At 42.6% G+C, this 26427-nt stretch overlaps 1 protein-coding gene across 8 annotated transcripts in view; it reads left to right on the plus strand.

The window, feature by feature from the left end:
* Window positions 1–2269: 2269 nt before the first annotated feature.
* Window positions 2270–26427, plus strand: part of NKTR (natural killer cell triggering receptor) — a 44175-nt gene continuing 20017 nt past the window's right edge. For 6 of the 8 annotated variants that reach the window (XM_061996485.1, XM_061996488.1, XM_061996487.1 and 3 more), the window contains exons 1-6: window positions 2270–2325; window positions 2672–2752; window positions 10066–10140; window positions 13616–13723; window positions 14710–14754; window positions 17736–17823. In XM_061996485.1, coding sequence (XP_061852469.1) covers window positions 2695–2752; window positions 10066–10140; window positions 13616–13723; window positions 14710–14754; window positions 17736–17823 — 374 coding nt within the window. In that variant the 5' untranslated portion in view covers window positions 2270–2325; window positions 2672–2694. Of the gene's footprint in view, window positions 2326–2671; window positions 2753–10065; window positions 10141–13615; window positions 13724–14709; window positions 14755–15063; window positions 15092–17735; window positions 17824–21529; window positions 21549–24202; window positions 24231–26427 lie in introns of those variants that run through there. The other 2 variants (XM_061996492.1, XM_061996493.1) reach the window with 2 other exon arrangements.

Consider the following 26427-nt stretch of genomic DNA (forward strand, 5'->3'; position numbering starts at 1 on the left):
ACAGGATGTAGCATCTGCAGCAGTTCCCAGATTAGGAACACGAGTTAAAATCTTCCCTTGTAACTAAATGTTTCATGTTTCCAAAGACTGGCCTCAGATATGCTTTGGCAATTCCTTTTTGGATGTGTCTTTCTTCCACAAAGCTGCGTATTTATCAGCTCTAGTGCTAGAGATGATCTTAAGAGCTCATCTCCCAGGGGATCAGAGCTTCTTTCTAATTTGCTCCTTTATTAAAATAATCAGGGCTTGAAATTACCTTTTCTTTTTAATCTCTCACAATCTTTGCTGCTTGCATAGAGTCAGTAGCATATCTCCATGTCTTTTTTGAGAATGACTTGTTTGCTCATCTGCCTTTAGCAAGTTCACGTTCTGCAAACAGAAAAGCAAGAGACTGCAGGTAAATGGGAACTGAGTTTATTTCAGCTTATGAGGGGAAAAAAACCCCTATATAACCATAAAAACCACAAACATATTCATTGCTTGGGAAGAATAAGGAAATCAAGGAGAGATGTGTTTTCAGCTTTTAGTTTTGGAAAGGAATGGCCGTGGACCTAACGTAACTCAGTCCCTCAGTACCTTTGTTTCTCCATTTACCATTTTAAAGTGAGGCAAATAATACCCATCTACTTTATATAGCTACATTTCATAGCTAACTAATTTAGTGCCAAGACTGTGCTACACTGATCCCCCGTTGTGTGATGGTTCCCCATGCAAATATCCCCAAAGAACCAGCAAACCTATGTGATAACTCCAAAGCCAGGCGTCCTTAGGGACAATCAAGTGATATTAGATGTAATAAAGAATGGCAGAATCTAGCTGCTAAAACTTTCTGGGATGCTCAAATACTATAGTGACAGCAGCCATAAAAGCTATAGATAAATGACACCTCAAACAATCCCACTTCGCTGCATTCCAGACGAGAACAAAGTTACTGCTACAGGAGTAATTGTATTGAATAGATTAGTATGAGGGGCTACAGGAAAAGCTGCTTTCACAGAATGAAGGGGTTGGAAGGGACCTCTGAAGATCATCTAGTTCAACTTGCCTGCTCAAGCAGGTCTGGCTAGATAGGTGACACAGGAACGCATCCAGGTGGGTTTGGAAACCTCCTGAGAAGGAGCCTCCACACCCTCCCTGGGCAGCTTATGTTCCAGCTTATGTGCATTACCCCTAGTTCAGTTTTAAGCTGCTGGACATCCTCGCTGGGAAGTAACTTGGTCTGGAGGATGCTGTAAGCTAAGCATTTATAGACTTAGTGCTCCTTCTTGAACTGTTTGACACTTTGGTGGTTGTTGAAGTTATCACTTCATGCCAACATGCCAAACTCAGAAAACACCCCACCCCCCCCGTCCCCAAATTATGGCGTGATGCTTTGGTTTGCATTTTCTTGGTCTCCTGAGCCGTGGGTGGGTAAGTTTAGGCAGGGCTGAGATGACCATCCCAGGCTGGCCCTTGGAGCAACCCTGTTCTGCTGAAGAATGAGAGTGGTCCTACCACAGCCCTGATGAATGCATCGTGGCCAACACTTTCCAGTACAAAATCATTCAGAGTTGTTGTACGTGCAAAAACCGTTTTCCCTTCACAGGTAGACAGGTCTGCAAAAGCGCTCAGGGCAGGGCGGTGAGGAGAGGATGCTCCCGTGCGGGGGTTCAGCGGGTTATTTCTCCTATAAAACACCTCCCTATTCTATAAAACACCACGGCAAGAGAGGATAGGACGGGGAAAGCTTCATCCCGCTTGAGGTGCAACACTCGGCCTCGCCGCTCCCGTTCCTCCTCCCTTCACAGCACCGCGCGGGCGGCGGGAAAGCGCGGCCGGGGCGAGGCGAGGCGGGACCGGGATGCGGAGGGGAGGGAGGCGGGACCGGGACGCGGAGGGGAGGGAGGCGGGACCGGGACGCGGCGTGGGGGGGAGGCGGGACCGGGATGCGGAGGGGAGGGAGGCGGGACCGGGACGCGGCGTGGGGGGGAGGCGGGACCGGGATGCGGAGGGGAGGGAGGCGGGACCGGGACGCGGCGTGGGGGGGAGGCGGGACCGGGACGCGGAGGGGAGGGAGGCGGGACCGGGACGCGGCGGGGAGGGAGGCGGGACCGGGACGTGGCGTGGGGGGAGGTGGGACCGGGCCGCGGCGTGGGGGGAAGGAGGCGGGACCGAGAGGCGGGACCGGGACGCGCCGTGCCGGGGCGGGGCGGACGGGCCATTGAGTCCGTCGGTTAATGGCGCTCGGGGCTGGCCGTACCTCCCGGCGGGGCGGGTGCGGGTAGTGGGGGCTGAGAGGGAGGCGGGCTGCGGCGCGGAGAAGGAACAAAGCGCCGGGACTGCCAGGTAAGGCTGCGGTCGCTGCTGCCGCCCCGTGCCCGGCGGAGGGGATGGGCAGGGCGGGCAGCGCTGGCGGGGCTTTCCCCCCTCCCCCAACCTTCCCAGATCGGCTGCTTGGGAGAGGAACAGATTCGCTTCGGGGTGAATTTCCCCCGCCCTCACGCACCCGCGGCCCCTCCGGCGCGGCGGGGGAAGGGGAGGGGGAAGGTATCGCCTTGAGTTTGTGGCGGAGCCGCGGCGGTGTCGTTTTACCCGGGGTGGGGAGGGAGAGAGGGCGGCGTTAGAGCGGGGCCGGGGGGCGGGAGGCGGCGGTGCGCGGCTCAGCCCCGGGGCGCCTCTTCTTTGTGTCCAGGTGGCGAGGGGCTGCCCGCGGCCATGGGGGTGCAGGACCGGCCCCAGTGCTTCTTCGAGATAGAAATCAACCGGGAGCCAGGTAAGGCTCGTGTCTGTGACACCTGCGCTCAAGTGGTGCGTTTGCCGTTGTTTCCTAACCACGGGGTTTTTTTGCCCTAGAAATTGACTTGAGCCGTTAGCAATGAGTCGAGTCATTGATGTGTTGTTTTTGGGTTAGTTTGTAGTAACTTTTGATGCTTACGGGGGTGCTGGATGCTGTGCATTCTTTCTTGCGATTGATTTTTATGGACATAGGTGGAGAGAGAGGTTCAGTGGGGTTAAGTAACACTCGTGAAGACGAAGAGCGTTCTGTATTAGAAGGGCTGTCTGCCATGTATTTTACCTTTACAGTTCTATAAACGCTGGAAAATTGGGGCAAGGTTGTGAGGAAAATGGAGAGACACTCCTAGAAGTGCTTTTAATCATGCAGTAATTAAAACCTGGAAGGGGCTTCAGGAGTTCATCTGGTCCAAATCTTTCCTCCTCCTGCTCAAAGCGAGTCTTCTGAAGGCAAATGAAGAATTGACAACAGAAGCAGAGAATATTTCACCGAGTGGCTTGTTTTAAAAAATAACAATTAAAATCAATCCCATCACTTCTGTTCAGGAAAATAAAAGTTTAATACCCCGTGAGTGATAGACTTGAGTTTTAATCCTGCCACAGCTACTTGATTCCCTCTTCCCTTTTCCCCACTGTAAAAATGATGGTGCGGATTTGCCTCCCCATCTTTTCGAGCGTGAATTCCTCGGTGCATATGAGCTGTTTCACATGTACTCGGTGCTTCCTATTGCTACTACTCGTGTCTCAGAAAAATGAATAAATGTGACGGCTTCATTATGCTTTCACTTTCATTTTCCGCTCCAGTGTTTCTGTGAAAGCCTTTTGAAGTAAGAGCTTATGTGTCTGCGTTTTCAAGTTCCAGTCAAATGTAACTGTAAACCCTTTGACTTGCTTTTTACTTCACCACAACTTCAAAAGAAAGATTCAGCTCGAACTCCAGTGACCTGATAGGGCATATGTATAAATCTGTTGCTATTGTAGCTCCTACTCGAGGTATTTTAATTAATGGTAATTTTCTGAGTGCTTTAGCTGAAGTCATGACAATGTCCCTGTGAAGGGAGTTGTAGCATTTTTTTCTGTTGCTTTAAGTTCAGATTTACTATGGGATCAGATGACTTAAAACATTGTAGGTTAGGCAAGTTTCCAGTTTAGGGATGGTAGTGTGATGGGATTGATTTATAGCAAAGACAATTCATTCTTCATCTCGTTTGCTTTTAGTCTTTGGAGTTTTTGCCGTGACTCTTCATTTGAAGAGTCTCTCCCTGCACTGTTTTCTTCTTCTCTTTCTTTATGTGCACCTTCCTGCTCCTGTTTCATAACACCTCTTGTTGCCTGCCTTGTCCCCTCCTCAGCCTTGTGCAGTGCATCACGAGAGAGAGAGTGAATTACCTTGTTTTCCCTTACATCTACTTGGGTTTGATGACTGATTGTGGTGTCAGAGAGGAATTGCAGCGTTAGTGTTCTTGCTGGTGCAGAGCTTTAGTTACCTGGAGTACACTGGGGGCTTTGCCTCTGTATCTGTCTCTATTTTCTCTGTGAAGAAACAGGAATCTCACAGCTGTGTATCCAATTCAGAACCCTGCTGTTCTTGTTGCACCTGACTAATGACTTGTATTTTTGCAGGAAAGCATGCCAATTTGTAGAATGTTGATATGGGGACTTGTGCATAATCTGGTTATAGCACTTTGTTCTGGTGTCTGTTTAGTAATTCACTGTGCAACTATATCTCGGGATTTGAGCTTCTATTTAAAAAGCTTGAATGTTGCTCTTTTAGCTGTAAGATGACCTTCAAAAGCTGAATCAAGTGTGAATGATAAAGCAGTGCTTCCAGATGACATGAAGTGCTAGCTCTGAGAAGTGTACTCTCCTCCTGATACTAGTGAGGTATTAATGTTAACTTTCAAAGTGCCGGCACATTTCCAACTTAATGCTGTGCTGCTTTGACTGGAATGCAATAACTCCATCTGTATGAGGAGACTGAGGGGTCAGCTCATTCATGGTTACATCAAGGGTGGGCGTCAGGAGGATTGGAGCCAGGCTGTTCTCAGTGATAGGACAAGGGGCAACGGGGACAAGCTGAAACAGAACAGGTTACAAAGAAACATAAGGAAGAATTTCTTCCCTGTTGAGGTGAGGGAGCACTGGAAGGGGCTGCCTAGATGGTCTGTGGAGTCTCCTCTGGAGACATTCCAAGCCCAGCTGGATGAGTTCCTGTGTGACCTACTCTAGGTGGCCCTGCTCTGGCAGGGGGGTTGGATTAGATGATCTCTCCAGATCCTTTCCAGCTGTTAAGATTCTGTGAAAAGGAACAATCCTACATTTTGTTGCTAGCCAAGAAATAAGACATTAGCTCCAGCCTGTCTATGCTGAAAAACTGAACTAACATCTCTCCACAAATGCAGAGAATAAGACATGCCTGGAGTCATCTCTCTGCCTGCAGAATACAAAGCTGTGTCCTTTTTAACAGTGCTTGGAGTCTGAAAACATTCCCCCATGCAGGTGCTAACTCTTCAGCTTTCCCCTTGCAGACTGTGCTCACGCAATGATTGTCAAGATACCTGTAGCAATTAAAGAGGAGATGGGAGGGAGCAGCACAAGGTGCTGTGTGATGAGAGGGAAGAGCACTGCAAAGTTGGAATCAGTTTCTCTCTTTAACTAAGTTCTTTAGAAACTACAGGAGTGAATATTATAGGTTTGGTTTTGCTTTCAGAAGCTTTATTACAGCTTTTCTCTTCATGTTTTATTCCAAGATCGTGTAGCTAAAATTAAAACATGATGCCTGCTTGTACGTGCCTCTTGCAGCAGGGCAAACTTGGTAGGCTGTGTGTCAGGGCTTTTTCACTCTAAACTTAGGCTTTTAATAAGTTGTCTGTGAAGTCTTTTTTTTTTAGGCATGCACATTGTAGTTCATCATCTTTAAAGATCAAAGGGAGAAGAAATCTGGAGTAAGCATTTATTTGGATCCTTGCACAGACAGCATCTCTCTTTTGGGTCCTACCAATGGATTTGGATGCATATAGTGTGCACATAGCAATAAACTGCTTACAGTATGCCAAGGATTTTGGGATGGCAGCAGATGCTTATTTAAATAATTCTGGCTTTACTGTGTGGTGCAAAATCTGTGTGGAGCTGCAGGCTTTCAGGTACTGTGGTAATTGAACAGATGTCTGATGAGGATATCGCCCACGTAGTCTGCTGCTGTAGCAGTTAGTGTGGCCATCCAAGATTTTTTTTTCTCCCCACATTTCCCCTCTTCACCCCCCTGACTGGCCTAATCCATCATCAAGTATGTTATAGTCACTCTTTTTTGTCTTTCTTTTGCCTTACAGAAGAGTTTTCCTTCTCATCCTTTTCTTTTGACCCTTTGCTCCCTTTTTCTCTCCACTTCAGTTTCTTTCCTTCCTGTAGTATGTCCCTTCCTTCATCAGTCACTCTGCCCTTTCATTGCTTCTCTTCTTCTATACACTTTTGTCTAAAGTTTGGTGTAGTTTGGGATTTCAACTGCTATAAACTTATGTGAAATCAGCTCCAACACAGAAGTCCTTGTTACCCTTCCTGAAACTGTTCTCACCTGGGTTCCCCTTAACTTTTAGCCTTTAGAAGGCAAGAAGTTGTAGATTGGCAGAAAATAGATGAGCACTTTGACTCTGGATGTGAACTGACTGACTGTCCAGCTGAGTATGGTACAACATGAGCCAAAGGGGCATATATATGTATGAGGAACCCCTCTTACAGGGCCTAAGGGAGGTAGGATACAGAGGAATTTAAGGGTCACTGGTTTAATAACAATTCTAAGTCACTCATCATATGGAATTGCTGTTGTCAGTGCAGAATCAAATACCTTGGACACTTGAGATCTAGAGTAAATTGGGTTAGTAAATGGCAGACCAAACTGAGCAGCCTCTACTACTATGAGCAGACAAGATGTAATCTCTCACATATTTCTGTGAAAGTGAAGCCAGTCAATTTATGTGCAGTGCTGAAACATGTTTGCCATGGAATATTGGAATGGCAAGCTTCAAGGAGTATTTGTGGAGGGACAGGGCTTGGTGGAGAGCTGGAGAAATAAGTTTATGGAGGTTTTCCTTGCAAACAGTGTAAGGGAGGATGTGGAAGCAGTAACAAAGTGTTAATGTATCAAGACTATTTCAGTTTTCAGGGACAGGGGAGCTGGGACAGCTTTTGTTTTAACTGTTTTCAATGAAATCAGTTCTTTTTCCACAGTAAGCTTTCATTTTTCTGTAGCCACGTTTCTAATTTAAAGCAGTCTTTTAAAATGTAGATGATTTAATGCTCCCAAATTGAAGGAAAAGGACATTAATCAAATGAACAGCTCACTAAAATGACTGTGTTGGATGTAAACTTGTATGCCCATCTAGCTAAGCCTTTGGGTCTCTGGCAGATGTCGTGGTCTGCAAGGGATGTGCATCACTCTTAAAGGTTACAATCCCTCCTTTCTTCTTCAGCAGCATTTTTACTGGGGAAGGTGCTGCAGTAGCTTCTTACTTCAAGAAACTGGGGGAAAAGACAAGCCCAAAATACTTTATTTTGAATAACTAGGTTTAGTTTGGGGGTGTCTACCTAAAATTGACACTTCATATGGTCTAAACATAACATAACTTAGCAAAACAGTTTGTCTTGCATGGAAAAATAGGTTTAAGCAGTATGTGTTTGGCTTCTGAGGTTGTTTCTGCAAAGTGAAGCAGCTAAGCTGAAGGAAATCAGTGGATAAACATTTGAAATGAAGGGTCATTTTAGTAAACTTTGCTAGGAGCCCTTGTTACAGTATAGCATGGACATTCCTACTCTTTTTACAGCTTAATTTGAGTTCTTTCTCAACTGGTAAATTAATCAGGGGATCAAAAACAACCAAAAAAGCTTTTCTCTCTCAATTTGAAAACAGAGTTCAGAAGTGGGATTGTGTCTGGTGTTTGTGCCTTCTGCTTTCTTGAATTGTGCAGATTTCACTTGATTATCAGTTGTTATTTCATATGTATGTGTTTGAGCAGGGTGTGAAAATGTGTTTGATTTTCTTCTGGCACGTTTAATTGGCTGTGAGTGGAAAATACAACCTTTGAGTGATTATGGTATTCATGCAGTTTAGGTAAAATACAAACAGTAACCCAGCAGATGGGCACACAGTATGTGGCCTGTGTCTTACAAGAACATTTTATATTGCAGTGTGTATATGTGTGTGTGTGTATATACACTAGGTAAGCAGTACTTTAGGTTAGATGGAGGGGAATCATCCTTTTAGACTGGATCTATAGGTTTTTGATGTTGGATATTTGTGTTACAGTTTGTAGGAGCTGAAAGGCATGAGAAACTATTGACAAAGCACTAGTGCAAGATGATAGAATGGTAGGGATTTGAAGGGACCTTTAGAGATCATCCAGTCCAACCCCCCTGCAGAAGCAGGTTCACCTGGATCAGGTTGCATAGGAACATGTCCAGGTGGGTCTTGAAGACCTCCAAGGAGGGAGCCTCCACAACCTCTGTGGGCAGCCTGTGCCACTGCTCTGTCACACAGTGTTGAAATCCTGATACTTTAGTTGTGAACATCTTTTCCCACATTCTGATCTTGCCATCTTCAAGAACCTCAGATGACAATCTCCCACTGGAAAACAGAAGTGACGGTGTCTGCTGCTAAAGCTGCTAAATGTGGTGGGGTTGATATGTAGGACAGGGACTTGCAACTAGGCTTCTGCAATTTATGCCTGAGTCCCTTCTGGAGGCCAGAGACAGTCACACCTATGAGTTATTTGGTAGCTGTCACCTCGGTACATTTCCTACTTCCTTCTTCTTGACCCTACCCATTTTCTGTTGATTTTCCTTCCAAACACTCAGAGAACATTCCCACTGCAGTTACTGTAATGCAGACATTTCAGCAACTGAAGGCACCATGGATTTTTAGGTAAAAGCACCAAAATACAGGCAGTCTGGAAGTGACTTTCTCTCTCCTCTTTTTGAATCAGCAATTCACCTTGTTGACAGTTGCAAATGTTTGGACCAAAACTTAACATTGAACATGATTTCTTGGCAGCCTCTCTGGGTTGTTCTTGATGGTGAAGGACTGAATAAAATACATTTTGAACTTCAATCTCTCTCTTTTTTTTTCCCTTTAAGGGAAGGGAAATAGAAGTCCTGTAAGTTTCCTTTTAGTTCCCTTTAAAGCCTTACCAGTGTACACCACTAGAGGGGAGTGCTCATTGACAGTTCATCACTGGTCGTGCAAGGCTGGCCAACAAAGTGGCTTTTATAGCTTGTTTCACAACCTATAAAGACTTTATTTTTGCTTTGCTAATTGTATATATTTAGGCATTTTGGGGGGGCTTTCATTCTTTAGTGATATACAAGCCACTGTCTTGGAAAACACAATAGAAAATGTGAATCAGTTCTAAAAGCGTTTTTCTGTTAAGCCACTCCTCATCACTAGTGTGATAGTTTTCCAAGGTACATGAAGTAACTACTACTAATAGCATGGGAGCAGCTGTAGTGAGAGTGAGAACTATTCTGCTCACTTGGCATAGAGGGAAAGTGGTATTTGCTTCATAGAAGTGGAGCATTAGTCCTGAAATTGCTAGTATTGTTCTACCCACCCCTCATCTTGCAGATTTGGTTCATCTATTTTAAGTAGTATTTTATTCAAATATCAGGATTTCAGGCCAAGAGTGGCAATGTGTCTGGAATCCTTAACACAGTATGGAAGTCAGTCAGTTGTTAGGTAATGATCATAGAATCACAGAATGGTAGGGGTTGGAAGGGACCTTTAGAGATCATCCAGTCCAACCCCCCTGCAAAAGCAGGTTCACCTAGATCAGGTTGCATAGGGACATGTCCAGATGGGTCTTGAAGCCCTAATCACAGGTAAAACCGTGGAAATGGCATTATTAATGTATTTATAGAAACATGGTTCTTGGGGGAGGGGAGGGAATAAAAATTGCCCCAGCTCTGTATTTTTGTCAAATCATTTCAAAACTGAAATGAATTGATAGGGTAAACTAGTTCAGTAACTCAGTTTGGCTTTCCAGGTTCAAATCAAAATGGAATGCTTAGGATTTTCAACACAGAAGTTATGATTATAGTACTTTATCTTCTTTTTTGTATGTAATTATGGTATTGTCCTTTGCTGCCACTTGTTTTTATGTGCATATATGAGAGATTTTATTAAACAGGATAAGAAAACAACTTAGTCACAGAAAGTTCTCTTTTCAAAACATGCAGATTTATTTCTATGCAGGTTTTCTTATAATAAAGAGTTACAAAACTATCAATTATTGTTCTGTCTTCTAGTTGGTCGAATCATGTTTCAGCTCTTCTCAGACATATGTCCGAAGACTTGCAAAAACTTCCTTTGCTTGTGCTCAGGTAAGTAACATGCTTACATTAAAGAATGGTAATGTTTCTTGTAAGTACTGTTTGTTTGTGCAGCTGTAAAACACATGCATAAGAATAATGCTGATCCCTTTTCTCCTTGTGGAAACAAGGCTGAGACTTGTTAGCACTGAGGAGCGTTTGAAAGCAGCACAGCAGGAATGGGTGTAGGATTCTATCCCTGTGATTGAGTAGTGGAGGTAATACATGATTACAGAAGGTGAAACTGAGCTCATGGAATAAAAACTTAGGGGTTTTCCTCCCTAATGTGGAGCTCCTGTAAGTGGAAATGATTGACAAAGCTGGGACTGTGGTGGAGTGATTGATCAAGTTACGCAAATGGGATCAAGGCAAGCAATTCCTGAGGATTTACCAGGAGGGATGTTAAGTATTAATGTACAGTATAGTGATGACTCTTAATGCACAGTATAGTGATGACTCTTTCCTTTTCCAGCATGACTGTCCAGGCAGTGTTTTCACATCTGGCTTTAGTGAACAGCTTTTAGCTAACTGATTACGTGGAATAGTTTTGTTGATATCCTCATGCATTAACTTCCTAAAGAGCTCAAATCCAGAATATGTGGTAGCACAGCTTAGAACTGTTGAACAGGAGCAGCAGGCCAGGCTTAGGGTTGTCCACACTCTTCACAGTAACATCCAGCAGTTTTCTGTTACATACTTTCCCTCTGTTCCCATGGACTGATGAAGCATTCCAGTTGGGTTACTTGTGTTAGAGGACCTACAAAGCTTGTCTTCATCTCCCATCACAGAATTGTTGCACTGAAGGTGCACTGATAAGGTTGTGTTGACCTCTAGCAACCAGAACTGAGATGTGAAGAGCTGCTTTAAGTTTTTAGATTTGTGAGATGCTCTGTCACCTTCAGAGACCAGATAAGTCACTTCTTTCCAGAAGCTGGGCTCCCCTGACTCCTGCCACTTCTCAGAGGTAGAACTTCAGTCAACATAAAAGTGTGAGTTCTTGTCAGGTGTATCTTTTATCCTTCTCGTTTGGTCTTTGCAAGCATGCTTTGAACCACTGAAGGTTTATTCAGTACAGCATCATTTTCTGGTGCTGGCATCTTCTTATAGCCAGATAAGGTGCATGGTTATCTAAGGAGATACATAGCTGTATAATAGAGGAGGGATGCTATCCCATTCTGGACCACGCATAATGCAATATCTTAGCAGCAGATTGTGAAGGTTGTGCACTTAAGTATCATGTAGATTCAGGGTTCTGCATGCTAGGCCAGTCCAGCATGTTCTTTTTCCTTAGATGTGTATGGGTACTCACCTCCATTGTTGCTGGTAAAGGCATCACAGCTGCAGAGCTGGCACCATATCTCCTTGCTTAGGCTCTTATGGTCCTTGTAACAACTTGAATCAGGCAGTGTACTTCCAGTGTGGCATTGTGCAGTGCGGTTTCACTTGTCTCAAGGTGAGGTGATATACCCTGAGAGAAAGACTAGAGGACAGTGTTAGAAATGCCATGCCCATCATCAGGCCTGCTGCTCCCTCCATAGTATCTGTGAGGCAAGCCAGGATGTTTTTGTCAGAAACAGATGGAGAAGGACAGGGTAATTCTGGCTGCCTTCCTGCAGTCTGAAATTGTTGACAGAAATAGACCTGGCTGCTGTGAAAGAATGCTGTCTGCCCTGACAGAGGCTCCTTGCATTTAAACTAAAACATCTGGTCTTGCAAACTGGCACTTTCAGGTCCTTCAGTCAGTCCACCTCTTGAATAAGCACGAGGCCCATCTGCTCTTTGGCACATTGTCAGGAGCTTCCTTTTTGAGAATCTCCAACTGAGACCACTATTGGGCCCCTGGTTCAAAATATCTCAATTTGAGTTGGCCAAAGGGAGAGAAGAGCACTTTCAGGAAGGACCTTCTGTTATGTCTTCCCCTGCTAATGGATCAATCTGTCTTAATCACTAGATGGATTCTTATCCACCATCCCCTTGCCAAGTGATTGCAGAAGATGGAAAGAGCTGCTTAAGCAGGAAGGATGCAAATAGATTGGGATCAAAGACATTTTTTTCCTTAGACAAAACTCAGGCATATTTAGGGCAAAAAGAACAAGGCTAGGATTTGGCCATAAACAGAAGAAGCCTAGCCCCCAGGCTTTGTACTGACTGTTGTGGAGAAACATGTGAGTGTAGGGAGCTTCAGGTCTAATCAGTGGAACAACTGGTCTCTTTCTGTTGCCTGACTGGGAGTCCAAGGATAGGTCTGAAAAATCAGAGTGACATAATGCAGGAAGTTATCCCTCTGCCATTTAGCCAGCAACTCAAGTGTGTTGTCTGAAGTGTGTAGCTGAGTTGTGATTTTGCCCACAGTTGTATTGTGCATGAAAGGAAGGGAACATCACAGGCATTAGCATTTATTACGATGGGACTATGCTGTCTTGGTGAGACTGTTAAGGAGAGCAGAAAATCCAGACTACAACTTCTGGCCATGATGTAAAAGTCACCTCTTGCCTTAATGTATCAGCTCAATTACATGGTCAAGTGCAGCCATTCTGTAAGGGGATTATCCATAGCCTGAGGGACATGCTGAAACATGACCAGAAATTCAGGCAGATATCCTTGATATTGACTGATGTGGAGTTTCCAGTGCTGTAGCAAAGAGGAGCATGTTTGGAGGGGAATGGAGGCATGCCAGTCTCTGTAATAAAGAACTTTGGATGACCTTGGATAAATGTGGTGAACCTCATGAGGTTCAACAAGGGCAAGTGCAGAGTTCTGCACCTGGGGAGGAACAACCCCTTGCACCAGGACAGGCTGGGAGTGACCAGCTATAGAGAAGCTCCAGGAGAGAGACCTGGCACTGCTGGTTGATGATAAACTAACTATATGCTTCCTTCAGTTTGTCCTGCAGTGGTGGTTGTATGCACAACTCTGCTCCCCTGATCTGTCAGTGCGTTCAGAAATGAAAGCAAGTTTCATACAGAGTTGGTGAGGGTGGGTGCTGAGCAAATTGGCCTGTCACTCTCCGTGGATTATGAAGATATGACTTGTACTTGGAGTAGCTCAACTCCACTTTGCCAAGAGTGCATCACACTGAAACTGTTCTGAGCTCTGATTTTTGTCCTGGCACATCCAGTGGTTTGAAAAGGACCCCAATGTAAGCTTTGACTAATGGAGCAGTGAAGCTATAACCACAGAAAATAGTGAAGCCATCATTATCAGAAACTCTTGTGTTCTTACAAATTGTCCCTGGTGGGTTTGTAGTAAACACCCTTCTGCTGAGGGGAGGAATTTTTTTGAGAAGAAACCTAATTGTCACTTGAAAATCTCCTTAAAAGAGGTGCCTTACTCTATTAACAGGCAGTGAAAGGGCAACAGGTAAGACTGTTATCACTTAGAGTTGTGCTATTCTGATGTCTTATAACCATTAGCACCATGGAAGTGAAACCCTTGGAATTTATTGAGTGCCAATCTGTAGATTCTTTTGTCTTTAACCTTCTTGCAGGTGAAAAAGGAATTGGCAAAACAACTGGAAAGAAGCTGTGTTACAAAGGCACCACCTTCCATCGTGTGGTTAAAAACTTCATGATTCAGGGTGGGGACTTCAGCGAAGGTAAAATCCACTTTGGAAATGGAACAGGAATGTTGTAACTTATGTGGTTGTCATGCAACTTTAGCAAATGCCATGGAAGTCTTAACAATGCCATAAGAGTATTCCATTTGCTGTGCAAGTAGAGATCAGCCATTACTTTGTTAATTTTTTTGAAGTTCTAACATGTTTCAGCTGAGTAAATACTTGTTAGAAAAAAAGTCTGAAAGAAGAAGAAACCCACCCTCACGGGAGTGAGAATGCCTGTCATGTTAAAGCAAATCAAATCCAAACAGTGGCATTAACTGCTTTCTACTTTTGTCTGCAATAGAGGCAACACCAGCAGTGCTCTACTGATACAGGGATGTAACTGTTTGGAGTTAAAAATAATCATAGAATCACAGGATGATAGGGGTTGGAAGGGACCTTTAGAGATCATCCAGTCCAACCCCCCTGCAGAAATAGGTCAACCTAGATCAGGTCACATAGGAACACGTGCAGGTAGGTCTTGAAGACCTCCAAGGAAGGAGCCTCCACACCCCCTGTGGGCAGCCTGGGCCAGCAAAAAACCCAGTAAAATAGTTTCTCACAGTAAAATACTTTCTCCTTCTATAGAAATGGAACTTTTTGTGTTCCAGCTTCATCCCATTACCCCTTGTCAATATTACCCCTTGACCAATATTCTTGGTCATTCCTACTGTTGTCTTGGTTTTAGATTGGCTGTTGTTTTGCTGTCTACTGCTGTTTAAGCAAATGCCAGTGAGGATTAGCCTTGGGAGCCCTGCTTCAGACTATCTAGTGTTCAAGGGCACTAAGGCAGTCTCCATTCTCAGTGTTTTGAGTATCAACAGGATTAGGTGCAGCTATGACTTTTAATTAAGGAGCTTATACTTTCAGGTGCTAGTAACTGGCTGGAGTACTCTGGTTTGTTATACACTGGTGAAATGTTCTGTATAGCTTGTTTCATAAAGGAAACAAAAGGGGTAATTAATGCTGTTTTTAACATGTAGGTAATGGAAAAGGAGGTGAATCTATTTATGGTGGCTATTTTAAAGGTAAGAGGAAACATGTCTTTGTGGATTCTTTATTCAGTTCTGAGATAAACCAGTCCTGATTACCAAGTTATTTAATGCAAACAGGTCTACTTATAGATCACCTTTTGCATGAAACTAATGTTGCATGGTAATTCTTTTTATATGCATGACTTTCAGATAATTACTTTAATATTAAACTTTAACTGAGAATTAATTAAGGCTAACGTTATCGGTTAAACGTGACTTTCAGCATGGAGGTTAGGCAACTTTATTCATGAATAAACTCCTATCTTCCTGCCTAAAACTGTCAACATATTCTTTTGTTTATAGAGAATGTGGTCTTTTGCAAAATGAAAAGGTAAGAGACAAAAGCTCAGTAACACACATTCAAACTCTGTTCCCTTGTACCCTCCCTAGTAAATATATAGACAACTGGTACGTCCGTTTGTAGATGGATATCTGTGTTGCTCGGAGAAATGAAGAGTTCTGTGTCTAACCTTTCTGAGGGTTAATGACTTATTCTGAGAAAATACTGCCATCATTTCCAGATCTAAACAGTTATTTCTTCTTTTGTTAATGTCCCTTTCCTCCCCTTCCCTCTTCAAGGTTTGTATGCTTAGTGTTTGTTTCTAGAAGTGTTTTACTTTGTTTATATGCCACAAATTCTTTGCAAGTGAAATAACTTCTCTAAATACATGTGCATTTACCTCCTACTTTAAAACCTGTTGAAAGGAAAATGGTGAGTTTTATAGAGTATTTGATTAAAGACATACAATTCTTTCTTGCCAAAAGCCATGCAGTTATTGTGGTATTCAAGGGCTAATAAGGCACTGTACATATTTATGTAACGGCCCCTGGTTCTGTATGTTCTGCAGGTAGCTCTGTGTGGTTAAGTGCATGCCATTAAGTTTGTCTTAAATGGATACATAGATTGGTGTTGGAGCATTGCAATCTTTAATCTGAAAGAACTTGAATACATCCATTTGCTCTGAATTTAATAAGGTTTGTCTCTAAAGGCAGCGAGTGGCAAACATACAACATTATGGTTTGATATGTTGTCTTAAAGTTAATGGCTTTATACACTCAAATAACTATTTTTTAGCTTTGAAAACAAACTTCAGAATCCTAGAATCCTAGAATAATTTGAGTTAGAAGGGGTCTTAAAGCTCATCTTGTTCCAACCCCCCAGCCATGGGCAGGGACACCTTCCACCAGCCCAGGTTGCTCCGAGCCCCATTCATCCTGCCCTTGTACACTCCCAGGGATGAGGCAGCCACAATCTCTGGGCAACCTGTGCCAAGGCCTCACCACCCTCACAGGAAACAACTTCTCAACATCTCATCTCAGTCTCCCCTCTGTCAGTTTAAAGCCATTACCTTTTGTCCCCTCACTACGTGTCCTTGTAAAAAGTCCCTCCCGAGCTTACTTGTAGGTCTCTAAGTACTGGGAGGCTGCTATAAGGTCTTCTCAGAGCCTTCTCATCTCCAGGCTAAACAACCTCAATTCTGTCAACCTGTCTTCATAGGAGAGCTGCTCCAGCGCTCTGATAATCTCCACAGCCCTCCTCTGGATTGCTTCAACAGGTCCACGTCCCTCTGATGTTGGGGGCCTGAGAGCTGAACACAGCACTGCAGGCAGGCTCTCACGAGAGCAGAGTAGAGGAGCAGTATCTTCTCCCATGACCTGTTGGCCATGCTGCTTTTGATGCAGTCCAAGATACAGTTGGCTTTCTGCAAGTGCACATTGCTGGCTCATACTTGGTTTTTCATCCATCCCCAAGTCCTCCCGTGCAGGGGTGCCCTCCATCCACTCATTGCCCAGCCTGTATTTGTGCTTGGGATTGCCCCAGCCCACATGCAGGACCTTGCACTTGGCCTCATTGAACTTCATGGTGTTTCACCTCAAGCTTATCAAGGTCCCTTTGGATGGCATCTCTTCCCAACGTGTCACATGCACCGCACAGCTTGCTGGAGGTGCACCCAAGCCCCCTGTCCATGTTGCTGACAAAGATGTTAAAACAGCAGTGATCCCAACACTGAGCTCTGAGGAACACCATCACTCCTTCCCACGTTGACAAGGAGCCAGTAACTACAACCATCCAGCCAATTCTTCATCCACTGAGTGATCCATCTGGTGAATCCATGTCTCCAGTTTAGAGACAAGGATGTCACGTGGGACAGTGTCAAATGCCTTGCCACGAGGCCAGGTAGATGACATCAGTCTCTCTCCCCTTGACCACCAGCCTTGTAACCACCTTGTAGAAGGCCACCAGATTTGTCAGGCATGATTTGCCCTTAGTGAAGAAACCAGAAGGGCAGATGTTGGAGGATCTGGTTTTAGATTATGCTGTACAACCACAAGTCCTCCTCAATTCACTGCATTAAAAAATGCATGTTTAGTTTAGTGTTGATTGATTTCATACTCAGGTTGCAGGAGGGGAGTTTGGTCTTCAGTTTCTCATTCAGGTATCTAGAGGGGTTTTTTTTCCCCTTGTGTGTTTTGAGATTTCCAGTTCTGAATGGATAGGTGGCTTATCTTTTAATGGGCCATACCAGGGAAATGGCTTTTTCTCCAGAGCTTTCCACCTGAGGTGTGTGCTGTGTAAATAGCAGGATCATTGATGTGAAGTCCTGGTTTAGGATGTCTGTATGGTTGTTCTCCTTCAGACAATGCTGGGTTTAAATTCAAGTTTTGTAATGTCTAATCTAATGTCTATCAAAGACCCTCAGGATGACTTTGTAATGTCTTCATTAGAAACGTTTGCACTGTTCCTGAACCTTTCCTTCAGAAAGAATGCTTTCTGTCTCAGCTGCCTTCTACTGTAACTTTTGAGAGGCTCGTTTCAACTTGCTTTGTGTTGTTTCCAACCTGTTGATGTTTCCTCAGCAGCAGCAGCAGCATTTCTCCTTGTAGCATCCATAAGTTACTAAGAAAACTCGACTTGCGTTGTCGGGGGAGGGGGGAAAAACCCAATCTGACAAACATGTTTTTTCTTCAAACAGATGAAAACTTTATTCTCAAACATGACAGAGCGTTCCTTTTGTCAATGGCAAACCGAGGGAAACATACCAATGGTTCCCAATTTTTCATGTGAGTAGATGGAATACGAGAGTTGAGCTTTTCTTACCCAGAGAAGCGCTGTTCATGAGAAAGATGGTATTGCTAAATTCTCTATAACCATGTTATCTGCCTGATTTTAACCAGGGGTGAGTGGGTACTGGCATAGGAAACCTTAGTTAAGCAGGATTTGCTTGTGGCATTGATTTGGCTTAGAAGCTTGATACTACATGGGTGGTTTTCATTGCTTTATTTTACCCTAAACACACAGCTTATGCAGTGAGTTCTTCATGTGCAGAAAACAGATTCTTTGGCTTTCTGTGTGGACCAACCAAACCTTAACAAATCTGCCAATTCCAACGTTGAGCTTTTTATGTAAGAGGTCTGGAGGTGATTTGTCTGCTTTTGCATGTGCTCTTTAAACTGTGATCCTTTATGATTTACTTGTGGGGAGGATCATTTGGGGTTTTGTTTATTGCTTTTTAATTGTTTCTTGATTTATTTTTGTCATTACTTTTGGAGTGTTTGTTCCTGACTTGCTTTTCTTCTCTACCTCTGCATAGTTCTGTTTACTTGTGCCTACACCAACTAGTTTGGTACCAACACTATGTAAAATTATGTGCCAATAATCAGATTTTTCCTTCATTAGCTTAAAATCCATTCCAATATGTAGCCATATTCTGTTATACTGTAGAAAATGCATGACTTTACCATCAACAAACACTCATATCTGATATGTCAGAGCCTTCAGGGGATGGTAGTTATATCCTAGATTCAACATCTTTTTAAACCTGGTATTTGTCATGTGGTGATTCCCCCAGTTAACTCCCTTTTGCCTTCTCTTAGTATTTAACAGCTTGTATTTGGAAAGAGCTGGGTTATAACTTTGGCCTTGTGCTGAGAAGAACTTTGTGAAATAACACTGGTGTTTTCAAAAGTGAATCCCAGGGTAGTTATTTGAGTAGGAAAAGTGTGTGTGGGGGGTTTTCTTTGCCATCTTTCTTGGGGGATAAGAATGAATGGCGCTTCCCTGTCTTCAGTAAAGGAGTAAATTGTCCTCAAGAATCTTTCTTTCTTTGCCTGAAAAAGATCTTTTAGTATGCTGAAGTTCAGATAAGAAACATTTTTAGGTCTCTTCCTAAAGAATGCCCTAAAAATGGAAAATGAGTAGGAGCCTAGGTGGAAGTCTTTCACAGTTACCACTGTTCTGACTTTCCATAGAGACAGAGCAGTGTCAAAAGCTTGTTTCCTTTTACCTTCAAGCCAAATTTGAGATGTTGTGCTTCCTTACAGTAAGCCTGAAAGGTTAATTAAGCACACTAATATGGAAAAGTGTCCATATATTAAAAAGGTTGAGGCTTACTAAACTCTCCAAAAGAAACTGATTGACTGTTTTCTACTTAGTGACTTATCTTTTGGTTCTCTTGTCATCGTTTTCCATTTTTAAGCTTATCTGAACAGTATACATTCAAACTGAATAATGTCACATCCGTCAAGAAGCTGTCATTTGAGGGCTCTAAAGTTTCTTTTCTTCCCTGCATTTGATTTAGAAGCTGTCTTCTTTCCCTTTATGCTTAGCAGACTCAGCTTGTTCGATTAAAGAAACACCTTGTCTCTCCTTACAACTCAAAACAACCTCAGGTTGTATTGAATGCTAAATTACAATGTCTGGGGGACAGTGTAGGGTTTAAGGGTGCTTTCAGCAAATACAGAACTATTCCAAAGAGACAGATTTCTTCAAATTCTCTACTTTGTCATAAAATTACTGTAAAGAGGAATTACCAGTTTGGGGGGAATTCAGGCAGATTAAGGTTCCTAAACATAACCATCTCCATGGAAGCTAGATTCACCTCAGCTGCTTTTTAAGGTCCTGGTGTCCTGCTTGGCCTTCAGCTGCTTGGAGAGGAGGATGTGGATGTTTGAAAGGTCTGTGTCTTACCTGTCTGCCCCATATCTTGGATACCCTGTTACACTTAAATGGCACCAGCTTGCCCTAGTGTCAAGCAAGCGAATCGAGCCCAGGAGTAAACTCCCAGTCTAATTGATGAGGTTGAGGTGGGCTGTTGACAGGTCTTCAAAGCATATTCTAGACTTCTGTACCCTGGGGATGGTGGTTTTGTTATTTTACTGCCTGCAGACATCTAGTGTTCTTTAAGACATTGTTGGGAACCCCAAGACAGGGTTTGCAAATATGATATTGCATCTGCAAGACACCCTGCATTCCTGGGACAGCTGCTGGAAGCCAAGCAGATAGAATAAGGCAGCTCAGGAGGCCTGTGTGATGGCAAATGAGCCTTCTCCCTAGATCTGCCCAAAGGCTGAGCTGCCTACCTCACTTTTGAATGTCTTGACTATATCTAAGTTTATGCATTTAAGCTGAATCCCACCTTAGGCCTCTGCTGTAGGACACAGCTGATGCTGGGAATGAATCCATACAGTTATAGAAGCTGTGCAGAAGCCACTGAGGCTGCTGGTAAGGGCACTCGTGTATGTATATAATCAATTGCAAAATCAGGTTCATGTTTGATGACTTAAGTTTATAAATAGGCAAGGATGGATGGTGAAACACATAGTTCAACAATCTGTCTTTCTGTACAGATTGGGTTGGCTTTTTTAATGGTGGTACATAGTTTCTGCTTCATAAAGTGGAGAGTGAATTTCAAGACCACTACTAAAGATTTTGCCCAGGCAGTGTCTGAATTCACTTCAGAATGCACTCTATTAAAGCAGTTAGTCTTGCTTGCTGACATTTGTCTGATTACTTCAGGGAGTGTGCTGGTCATCTGTACAGCTTTTCTTTTTATTTTGCTTCCTTTAGTGTTATACTTGAAGCTGAAATTGAAACGTGTCTCATTAAATGTCATTAAACTCCAGAGGATTCTCAGTTATTCAGTAGGTTAGTGCTGGGAAAATTATCCTTTAAGTGTATAACCTGAAAATTGGCAGTCTTCAGTGGCAGCCTTTAGATATCCTTGTAATGCTTTGAACATGTTTTATTGATTAGATTTATAGAAAGGGAAGTAGCTCATCTCCACCTGAATTGCTTCAGACCTCAGCATTTTTTTCATAGGTAACTTCAGGGCTGACAGCTGTGTTTGTCACACACATCTGTTGTAGCAGATGAGTGCAAGTCAGTTCCTTTTCTTGTCTATAACTATTTGTCCAAGTAGGGCTAAAATAATAACAAGAATTCTGACTAACAGTTGTCCTTATCACAGAAAAGCCTGAATTTGGAATCACTAGTCTTTACAGAAAGTAATCAGACAGTGAGTAGCTCTTTGGCAGATTTCACTGACTGGTCATAACAAGACTATGCAGCGCCTAAGAATGTTAAAATTTGAGCTACAGTGATCAGTTTTCCTTGAAACAGAAGCTTCAAACTAATATCAACATAAACAAGCATCTGACTAACCTGAAAGCATCATCAGCTTCCTTTGATTGTGAGTTTCTCTGGCATGAATGAGCTTGAGGTGATGGTAGAGAACTGGGCATGGAAAAGGCAATGTATTGTCAGGAAGCTTCAGTGAGGCCACTGTAAAAAGAATGACCATAAGTTAAAAGTACTTGTAGAACCTGGCAAGGTTAAAAGTAGAATAAAGAGTCAGAAGTGAATGTTTGTGTGTGTGTGTGTGTATATATATATATATATATATATATATATACACACCTGTAATTTCAGAAATGCTGTATTCAAGGCTCATTAACTAATTTTCCCCACTTTTTCTTCTTACTTGAACAGTTGAGAAGAGAATGTCTAGGTAAGGAAGAGTTTTGTTTCATGCACACATACATTAAATAGGCCAAGTCTATTCACACATGTCTAAAAGTTCCTAGTCTGAAGAAATGCATCTTGTTGAAATCCAGCAGAAAGAATACAGAGACCATCCCTTTATAGTGCTTGAATATGTGAAATAGTGGAACTTCAGTTTCCTTTACCCAAAAGGACTGGGTGTTACATGGTGTTGCAGAACTGTGTTGAAGATAGATGTAAGGCACCAGGTTATAAAGTGGCTGTTTGGGTTTTCAGCTAGCCTCTTGATTTCATTTCAGTCTTTTCTGTGAAGAACTTTTTCTAGAGCCATCAGTTATTTAAGTGATCTAAACACCACTGGAGTGTGTTAGTCTTTTAATGGTCATGTTTCCATCTTGATGCTCAGATACAGAATCCTTTGGGTAGAGGTTGGTTGGAACCACTCCATTTCTACTTACTCCAATATCTGTTTTGAACAGCTGCCAAGAAAAGACTATTAATTATTACTTCCTGGGGGGAGAGCATTGCACAAATATATCTAATGGTCCCTGATTTAAAGTTGAGGGGATGGGATGTTCTTCCTTACCAATATATTCTGCACCTCAGTCGAGCTTATTTGATAGTGATGTCTTGTCTCTTCATAACAACTCCTTCATGTGTGCCAGACCCAACCTGCTAGCAAGGAGAAGTGCATGTCTTGTGGAAATCACAGGATGGTAGGGGTTGGAAGGGACCTTTAGAGATCATCTAGTCCAACCCCCCTGCAGAAGCAGGTTCACCTAGATCAGGTCACATAGGAACATGTCCAGGTGGGTCTTGAAGCCCTCCAAGGAAAATGAGTATATACAAGTACTAGAACATTCATGAGACTCCTGATCCTGCAAGTGCTTGCAGAGGCTTACCTGTGCTATCATTGTCATACAAAATCTGTCAAGCTACACTTACTAGAAAAATAGAGGTGTCTGTGCAGAATGAAGCACAAGGGAAACAATAGGAGGGAAATAAAAAGGGAACCAACCTCCCTGTTGTCATTGGGAAGTTTTGTGTCATCGTTTATTTATTGCCTTCTTATTTAGCCATAGAGTTTAGTGAGGAATACATCCTTATTGTAACTTAAAGAGGAGTCCTAGGTTGTGTTCCTTAGCAGTTCAGATGCTTGGAGTTCTTACCTCTTGTTTGAAAGCTATGTAAAACTTGAAGCTGTTTTGCTATTACTGCTAGATTTCCCTCCCCCCACACACCAATATTGAGGGTGGTGTTGGTTTAATGTATCTCAAGCTCTGCTTTCTTGCTCAAAACTAGCTTTTCTGTGTTTGAAAAATGTTTTTAATGTGTGGTGCCATGCCTAGTTACTCAATTCAAACAAACTAACCACTGCTAAATGAAGGATGAAAGAAATTGTGAGGACTCTCTTGTTTTTGACTTCACAAATTCTCTCTTGAGTGTTACCAGCTTATTCAAAGTGGTTTATTTCTAAGTCTCTTTGGTGTCCCAAAACAGGTATTTTTCTAATCAATAGTTATTATTTTCTACCATGAATGAAACAACCTCTGAGCCAATTATTTAAGAGTTAATAGTAATTATTTTCTACTATGAATGAAACAACCTCTGAGCCAAATATTTAAGAGTTAATAGTAATATAAACATCTACAAATATCTAATGGAAGAGGCTGAAGTTGCATTATCCTTGAGCAAAAGTGATGTATGTGCCCTTATCACACAGGCAGGTCCCATTGGCTTGGTCAAAAGTTTATGTGAGGGTACAACTTGTGTGAAGACATTCCCAGGGTGCTTTTATGTGTAATAAGCAACACTCATGTTACTTCAGTGCTTGAATATGCAGAGACATGATTAAGAACTAATAGTTTATTGGGGGGGAAGGGGAGAGAAGGGAGTTGAGGGGGCTGGGATATAGACACAAAAATGGAGAAGCTCAATTCATAATGCATTTTTAAAACATTGCTACTGTTCAGGGTTATACCAGAGCAAAAGTATGGTGCTAGCTGGTGCATATGGTGTCTTTTGTTTTGCATGTGCACTGTGTGTGTTTCTCTATAGTTCTGAACACGAGTGGTCTGATACATGCATTGCCATTTTAAAGAGAACACCTGTTTTCCTTAGTTTTGGAGAAGCTTCATGGCACAAGGAAGGTGTCAGCTAATGGTGATCTGTGTGAAGTTGTAGACTTGCTGACTTAACTAGTCTGTAAGCCAAGATGTTGGAGGTGCCATTGGATGAAGTACATCCTTAGGGCTGGATTCAGTAGAGCATTTGAACACCTGTGTAACTGCAAGCACGTGAATAAACCCTTTGATACCAGTTATTCATTTGCTTAAAGTGGCATATGTGTTCTAAAGCTCTTACTGGATTGAGACTTAGGGGGGAGTGGGAGGATTCTATCCTCTGACCATTTGTCTTTGTACCAGTGTATGCAAGCAGGTTATGTCTGTAGGCTTCTTTTTGTTTTGAAGGAGAATTTACTGTAGCTTTCAAAGTACCTTTGTATTCTAAAGAAAATTTAGAGCCCTCTTTTAGGCATCCTTGTTCTGCATACGACTTGATTAACATTGACTTTAAAGTTGTATTTGATAAAACATAGACTCAGTTTTGTCTGAAAATGTATTACAATTTATTTCTGCCATTTTTGTGTAAAATTTACAGAAACAGTGTTACATCGTGCGCTCCAAAGGTAATGTCTCATTCCTCTAAGGCTGTGTCCTTTCCTTTTCTTCTTGCTGTTTTTATCTTTCTTGTGTTGTTTTTTTTTCCTGATCATATTGTAATGTGCATTGAATTCTTTGCTAGGACTGAGGTTCTTGGAGGGGGGTGGGTGATAACATGCTTTTGTCAAAGGTGCTTTTTTTTTTTCCCTTCAACAGTACCTTAAACCAGTTTAAATTTAGAGTGAAGAAAGGTGTTTATCCCCCTGTAAATAACTCTGATAATACTATCTATGAGAAGGCAGGTTGTTGAATGTTTTAGATTCTCCAAGTTCTGTATAGAAATGATTGAATGAATGACTATTCTGGGGGCAGAGGACACCATGACTTGAGGTTTCTATAATGTAAAAACAGTACACTGGGGTTTCTCCTGATTTAACCGCTGAAGCCAAAGCAAATGTTCAAGGATTAAAACTTTGAAGTGGTCTTGCAAAGTGCATGTTTGCAGAATAAGATGTGATGTTAGAACCCTGACATTTTGATGAGAACTTGGCAAAGCACAGTAAGAAGCTGGGTTTCTGGTTCCCCTAGGAAGTCAGTCTGTTGCAGTCACCCAACTCCTTGGGCTACATCTAAAAAGTTATCTTTTTGGATAATGCTTTTCCTTGTGTTTTCACTTCAAGAACAGTTAAATGAGACAAAATCCTATCCACTCTAGCTCTCAAATTGCCAGTGTAATGGAAGAAACCTCTACAAGGGTTTTCATGTACCAGCTGTCCCTTTCTTTGCTTATTGGGGACTGGTCTAAAGGATGTACATGCTTAGGTGATTTGCTCAATTGGTCTTCAAGTGCTGCTGCAGCATGGCAGCACATTACTACAGCATCCCTGTCAAGTGTGTTTAAACCCATTGCTGTTCCTAGCTAATTCTAAGCACTAAGTCTCCTTTATTATTGGCTTCATTAAAGTAACCCACTCCTAATTTTCCCCTAGTTTAAATCTGCTTTGTAATTAAGGCTGCTGAAACTGCTTCACTGAACAGCAGGTTGTTAATGCAGTTAACTTTTGCTTAAAGAACTCAAAGCTGTAAGAATTTTTTCAGTTGCTAGCAATATGCTGTGTTAGCAGAGAGGAAACAAAGAACACCCCCTACCACTGAGAAATGAAGTGTTGGCCTGATAGCATTCCTTTCCCCTGTGATAAACCAAATATGTTTTCTGTAGGATTTAATATTACAGAATTGGAAGGGCTGGTTGGCATTTGGAGCTTTAAAAAAACCAATCAAGAGTGTAAACACTCCTGATTCACAGTTCCATCCCTTGGCATCTGTTTGAGCACTGCAGTGTTTTGTGACCTAATAGTTCAAAACTCGAGCGAAGAAATGTGCTTAAAAAGTCAAGTTTAATTATAGCAGTGAAAAAAATGGCTTTGTAGCATCTCTGTGTTATTGTCAATTTAGAAAAAGCATCTGTGATTGATTTGTTTTTGAGAGAGAGAGAGAGGGCAGTTGATTGGAAGAAGGCTGGGAAGACAAGGCAGTGCCTGGGGAGGAGAGAGGAAGAATGTTTCCAGATATTTAAATAACTTCCAATGCAAATTATCTTGACTTCTATGGGGTTTTTTTCCCCTTCCCCAATATGTAAGAGAAATGCAAATTCTGATGATCCTTGTTGAGTTTGCAAAACATGGCACCCTGTGCAACACTATGCAGGCTTCTACAAGGGATTTCCCTTCTCTTTTTGGAGAGCAGTAGAGATAGATAGCAGGTCGTAGTATTACCATCAAAAAGGTGCATCTTAACATGTATTTATCTATTCACTGCCTTCAGGAGAACAATTGGAAGTCAGCTCAGAAATCTGGTATCACTCCAAATGCCTTTTAGGATAGGAGTGGGAAAGATAACACAGTGGCATTTCTTCTTCAGGCTGGAAACAAACAGCTAACCGTGGGAAGCTGAAAAATGGGCACGAAGTCTGCATCTATCACACCAGTCAGCTGTAGGGTAGCTACATGTCTGCTTGCACTGTGCTGCTGTTGCTTTTGGGAAGCCTGTGAGCTTACCAGCTGAAGTGTTACAGTCTTGATGGCTAAAGACAGAAATGTCACTTTATATTCTTGAGTCCTGGGGCCAATCGAGTAAACGGAGAGTCAGAAAGGTTCAGGGTGGGGGGTATGGGGAAAAAGCAAAGACTCTTACCACATATAACAACTCTCTTTTTAAATACAC

Source organism: Colius striatus, chromosome 5, assembly GCF_028858725.1.
Source record: "Colius striatus isolate bColStr4 chromosome 5, bColStr4.1.hap1, whole genome shotgun sequence".
Classification (NCBI taxonomy): domain Eukaryota; kingdom Metazoa; phylum Chordata; class Aves; order Coliiformes; family Coliidae; genus Colius; species Colius striatus.